Genomic DNA, 5,819 nt, shown 5'->3' with positions numbered 1-5,819 from the left:
AAATTTCAGCAATTGAAATTTATAAATTGATATTTCAGCCATTTTCCAAAAAGAAATTCATAAGAAATGAATACAAGTAAAACCGTAAACGAGAAGGAAGAGTGGGAGTGGCCAAGTGCCAGACGAAGGGCGATGTAAACAATTTAAAGCTCTCCAGTTTGCTGCGGGTAGGTCGAAGCCTCCAACCAACTGTCCCTCGTCTTCTCCGCCCCCCTCTTTTTTCTATCAACCTTTTCATCTCTCCCACTCCATTCCATTTCTCTCCCAATTCAACTCACTCTCTCTCGCCTTTCTTCCAGTCCATTCCAATGGCGTCGTCTCCTTTCCTCTCCAAGACCACCATTTCCTTCTCCTCCTCCATCTCCACCTCCCTCCCATGGCGCCCCTCCCCCTTCTCCTCCTCCTCCACCGCGTTCCGCTCTAATCCCCGCCGCCGCACCCTCACCGTCCAATCCAAGATCAGGGAGATCTTCATGCCCGCCCTCAGCTCCACCATGACCGAGGGCAAGATCGTCTCCTGGGTCAAATCCGAGGGCGACGTCCTCTCCAAAGGCGAGAGCGTCGTTGTCGTCGAGTCTGACAAAGCCGACATGGACGTCGAGACCTTCTACGACGGCATTCTCGCCGCAATCGTCGTTGGGGAAGGCGAGACCGCCCCCGTCGGCGCCGCCATCGGGCTTCTTGCTGAGACCAAAGAGGAAGTAGCCGAAGCCAGGGAAAAAGCCAAATCCTCCTCGTCTGGTTCCCCCGCTTCTTCCTCCCCAGCTGAAGCTGCTGTTACACCCACTCCTCCTCCTGCCACTGCCACTCCCGCCCCTGCCATTGCCCAGCCTGCTCCATCTGCAACTGCTACTTACACTCCCAAAAAGGGCGTGGCCACTCCTTTCGCAAAAAAGCTAGCCAAGCAGCACAAGGTCGACATTGCCTCCGTGGTGGGCACCGGCCCATTTGGCCGCATTACGCCTGCTGACGTGGAGGCAGCCGCCGGAATTGTCAAGCCCACGAAACCCGTCGCCGCCGAGCCCACTTCGGTGGCCGCTGCTCCACCCAAGCCTTCTGCTGCAGCCCCGCCACTGCTTCCCGGGTCAACCGTGGTGCCATTTACCACGATGCAGGCTGCCGTCTCGAAGAACATGGTGGAAAGCCTCTCCGTGCCGACTTTCCGGGTCGGGTACCCGATTAACAGCGATGCCATCGACGCCCTCTATGAAAAGGTACATTGTGGATACTGCTTGATTAATTAAATTGTTGGTTCGGAATGTCAATTGGGTTTGATTGGTGTTTGCATTTCTGGGATTTTGATTTGAATTCATTGAAATTTTGTAACAGGTGAAACCAAAGGGTGTGACAATGACTGCATTGTTGGCCAAGGCTGCTGCTATGGCAGTTGCTCAGCACCCAGTTGTGAATGCGAGCTGCAAAGACGGAAAGAGCTTTTCGTATAACAGCAGCATAAACATTGCTGTTGCTGTGGCAATCAATGGAGGACTCATAACCCCTGTTCTTCAGGATGCCGATAAGGTCTTACTTTCGAAGAATATGTAATTACTAAGTAATGCAGTGTTAGATTTCAGAAGCGGTCAGTGGACCATTACTAATCAACACCAATACTGTCCCCAACTTAACCACTTGTTTAGTTCGTGTGGGGTTTTATCGAAAGGCCTTGGTGCAATTAGCAGAGGAACCTTTATCTTCGACATTTAGTGCTTCTGTTTTTAGTTGTTTGGTTCTGATTAGTGATCGGTGATTTGTATTTGTTTGCACAGTTGGATTTGTATTTGCTGTCCCAGAAATGGAAGGAGTTAGTGGAGAAGGCCCGTTCCAAGCAACTTCAGCCCCATGAGTACAGTACAGGTCTTTGTTTACTAACTCTCTGTCAATCCATGTTCTCTTATCTACTTGCTTTCGGTTTATACTCAATTAAGTTGTTCTGGACTCTGTGTAGGAACTTTCACCTTGTCCAATTTGGGCATGTTTGGAGTGGACAAGTTTGATGCTATTCTTCCACCAGGCCAGGTGAGTTTTAACCCTTAAAGACGAGAATTTTTCGCTTTCATGAATCAACAACAGGATTGTTCTGTTTTTATGATTTTTTAGCTGCTTGCTGAAGTTTTGAATTGATAATCAGGGGGCTATCATGGCTGTTGGAGCTTCAAAGCCAACTGTTGTGGCCGATGTAGATGGATTCTTTAGTGTAAAAAGTAAAATGCTGGTGAGTATCTTCGTGTTTTCTCCATAACGTGTACTAGTTTGTTAATGTCGTTTCTCGTATATGCTGGAAAACAACTTTACAAGAATATAAATTAAAGTTCACACTTATACAAGGAATGAATATGTTAAACGAACTTATGCACAATGCAAAAGACTATATGAAATGTTCCTCAAGGAACCTTTTGTTTTTTATACTTGTTATCAGTTCTTTATGCATGTCAATTCATCTTGTCGGGGGAGGAAGGAAACAAATTTATGTGTATGAGCCTCTGTGTGAAGGGAAAGAAACAACTTTACGTGTATCAACTTTCCGCAGTTTGTCTATTTCCAGAAACATCAATATGTTACATTATTGATTGGATTTAACATCTAGGTTTCTCTGCAATGAAATATTTTTCTTTTTGTGCTTTTATCAATTTGTTACTGGAACACAATTGCAGCATACCTGAAAATGGGGAAATTATTGCTCCTCTTGTGGCTAGAAACTTGTAGAAAAGGGAACTTAATTAGGTTGGAATGTGGCTGTTTTCTACAGGTGAACGTAACAGCTGATCACCGGATTGTTTATGGTGCTGATTTGGCTGCCTTCCTCAAGACATTTGCCAACATTGTTGAGAACCCAGAGAGCCTCACATTGTAGTCGGTGTTTCAGGACTCCTGAGGATTGAATGTTTTTGACCCAAAGCCTCTATTTTTCGTCAGTGACAAAGCACAGGTGTGTCTTTCAAAGGGGTTCCCAATTAAGGAACATGCTCTCGCATAATTTTTAGCATTTTCTACTTGTGTTGTAATTCATTTTGTTTTGAACTTTTAAGAATTCGCATTGCGTTGAGAAAATTTTGAAACAGGGAAATAGTAGGGTATTGCTTGGGTAGGAAGTAAAAACCCATGGCTGTGTAATAATATTCACCATCTCTAGCAGTAAATTGATGTAACTAATAAATTTCTGGTATTGCAGTCTAAATAATATCCTCCTATAAACATATAATTCTCTTTTAGCATGGTAAATAGCGTTAATGTACAGACCGATTGTAGTGAAGTAATCGTAACGAACTAGCGCTGCACAGGTCTTTCTGTAAGACCTTTGCTGTTAACGGAGACATCTACTGTGATGGATGAAGACTCAAGTCACCAGTCCAAGGAGATGTTCCTAGAAAGGTATAGCCTGTCGATGTACTCGATAACCGGACGCGAGGCTTGGATGTACCTTTTCATCTTCTTCTCTGCTGACTGATCTGTAATGAAATTGATTGCATTTTAGAAGTAAATAGCATGCAAAACTGAAGGAGATCAGTGTTTCTGGACGGAGAAAAGCTTTTAGACTTACGGGTCTCTTCGAGATTCACCAGAAGTTGATCCCTCGACGGAAGAGCATACATTCCGGCAGCAACCGCTGTCCTGATTGTCCAACTGTGGTATGGCGCACAAACATTGGCATAAGCTGTCGAAGCTGCTTCCCTTAAAGAGTAATCACTGAAAGGCAAAAGAAAGAAGAAATGTCAAAAACCAAAAATCTGTAGAACGACACACAAATGCAGTTTGCAAAACATAAGAAATTACACAAAAAGAGGTTTCAACGTACTCGGTTGACAAGAATTGTTCAAACAGAGCTCTGACGAGGTCGAGACCCTGCCGGACACGGCGAAGATTACGGGAATGGCTTCCCGGGGATTTTACCGTGTCATTAGCAACATCAAAGTCTAGAAGACTTTCTAATGTGTCGTAAGTCTTTGACGCCTCCACAAGATCTTCAACCTGAATATACGATGAACAACAAACAAAATAATGCGTTTCATAAAAAATATAACAATCAAAATCCCAAAAAAAACTCAAAAATTCAAATAAATACAAGAAAAACTACAATAATGCATGGACACGAACACGGGGTACGTCCAATTAACAAAAAGAATGCTTGTATGACTACAAGAGAATACGACACGACACAGAGATACGAAATAACATGGAGATACGTAGGATACCACCGTGTCCATGCATCGTAGAAGAAAAATAAAGAAAATGATAATTAGGGTTTGAGTTTGGGGTGGGAAGGAAGAAAGGAACCTTGGAGACGTACTCCATCTCGGCGAACTTGAAAGCGAGGCCAAGGCAGCTGAAGAGGATGGAGACGAGAGTGGAAGCCTGGCAGAAGGTATCCAAACGCAGCGTTTGCTGTTGTTTTTGTTGGGAGTTATGGGGATGGGATTGGAGGAACTTGACCAACTCCTCAAACGCCTCAACGATTGCCGTCAGAGGAGGCATCGACGTCGACTCCGCCATTTCCATACCGTCCATGGCTCTTCTTCCGCAGCCGTGCTTTGCCGTCAAAATCATCCACAAACAAACACCCTCCTCCGATCCTCCCGTCAGTACACCAAAATAATAATTTTCTTTAATTCTACGACAAATGAGATTAAAACCTTGTTTTGTTAAACAATTGTTTCTCTTTTAATTTTGTTTGCTTTTGTTGTTGGTTGTGTAATTTGTGTTCGAAATGGAACGTAAGGCTGTGGGGTCTGAAGCTTCGCTAGGGATGCGGCCTGCCCTACCTTAAGGTAGAAGCAACCAGTTTTGTGAATAATCATAAATATTATTAAAAAAAAAAAAAAAAAAAAAAACCACTTTTGCATGTCAAAGGTCAAAGTCCAACAACAACAACAACAAAGCCTTTTCCCACTAAGTGGGGTCGGCTATATGAATCCTAGAACGCCATTGCGCTCGGTTTTGTGTCATGTCCTCCGTTCGATCCAAGTACTCTAAGTCTTTTCTTAGAGTCTCTTCTAAAGTTTTCCTAGGTCTTCCTCTACCCCTTCGGCCATGAACCTCTGTCCCGTAGTCACATCTTCGAACCGGAGCGTCAGTCGGCCTTCTTTGCCCATGTCCAAATCACCGGAACCGATTTTCTCTCATCTTTCCTTCAATTTCGGCTACTCCTACTTTACCTCGGATATCCTCATGCCCAATCTTATCCTTTCTCGTGTGCCCACACATCCCACGAAGCATCCTCATCGCCGCTACACCCATTTTGTGTACGTGTTGATGCTTCACCGTCCAACATTCTGTGCCATACAACATCGTTGGCCTTATTGTCGTCCTATAAAATTTTCCCTTGAGCTTCAGTGGCCTACGACGGTCACATAACACGCCGGATGCACTCTTACACTTCATCCGTCCAGGTCGTATTCTATGGTTGAGATCTCCATCTAATTCTCCGTTCTCTTGCAAGATAGATCCTAGGCAGCAAAAACGGTCGCTTTTTGTGATCTTCGCTAGATTGCTCCGGTCATTAGTGTGGATAAGTATATAAATGAATAGAGATAAGAAAGCAAACACAAGATGTACGTGGTTCACCCAGATTGGCTACGTCCACGGAATAGAAGAGTTCTCATTAATTGTGAAGGGTTTACACAAGTACATAGGTTCAAGCTCTCCTTTAGTGAGTACAAGTGAATGATTTAGTACAAATGACATTAGGAAATATTGTGAGAGAATGATCTCGTAATCACGAAACTTCTAAGTATCGGAGTGTGGTATCGTCTTGACTTGCCTTATCTGTCTCATAGGTAGATGTGGCATCTTCTCTGGAAGTACTCTTCCTCCATCCAGGGGTG

At 44.1% G+C, this 5,819-nt stretch overlaps 2 protein-coding genes across 2 annotated transcripts; one reads left to right on the top strand and one right to left on the bottom strand.

Annotated features, from left to right (window-relative positions):
• LOC103402711 (dihydrolipoyllysine-residue acetyltransferase component 4 of pyruvate dehydrogenase complex, chloroplastic) lies at window positions 1–3,199 on the top strand. The gene is made up of 6 exons (XM_008341462.4): window positions 1–1,214; window positions 1,330–1,521; window positions 1,767–1,854; window positions 1,946–2,016; window positions 2,129–2,212; window positions 2,747–3,199. The coding sequence occupies exons 1-6, from the start codon at window positions 309–311 to the stop codon at window positions 2,849–2,851; spliced, it is 1,446 nt and encodes a 481-aa protein (XP_008339684.3). The 5' UTR covers window positions 1–308; the 3' UTR covers window positions 2,852–3,199.
• LOC103402710 (ACD11 homolog protein) lies at window positions 3,138–4,704 on the bottom strand. Its single transcript, XM_008341461.4, has 4 exons — window positions 4,273–4,704; window positions 3,794–3,966; window positions 3,539–3,684; window positions 3,138–3,446 (listed from the first exon to the last, which is right to left on the bottom strand). Exons 1-4 carry the CDS (start codon window positions 4,540–4,542, stop codon window positions 3,340–3,342), a joined length of 696 nt encoding a protein of 231 aa, XP_008339683.3. The 5' UTR covers window positions 4,543–4,704; the 3' UTR covers window positions 3,138–3,339.
• Window positions 4,705–5,819: the final 1,115 nt, after the last annotated feature.

The sequence above is a fragment of the Malus domestica genome, chromosome 16 (assembly GCF_042453785.1).
Source record: "Malus domestica chromosome 16, GDT2T_hap1".
In the NCBI taxonomy this organism is placed as follows: domain Eukaryota; kingdom Viridiplantae; phylum Streptophyta; class Magnoliopsida; order Rosales; family Rosaceae; genus Malus; species Malus domestica.
The sequence above is the reverse complement of the archived record's forward strand: the minus strand, read 5'-3'. Positions and strand labels throughout refer to the sequence as shown.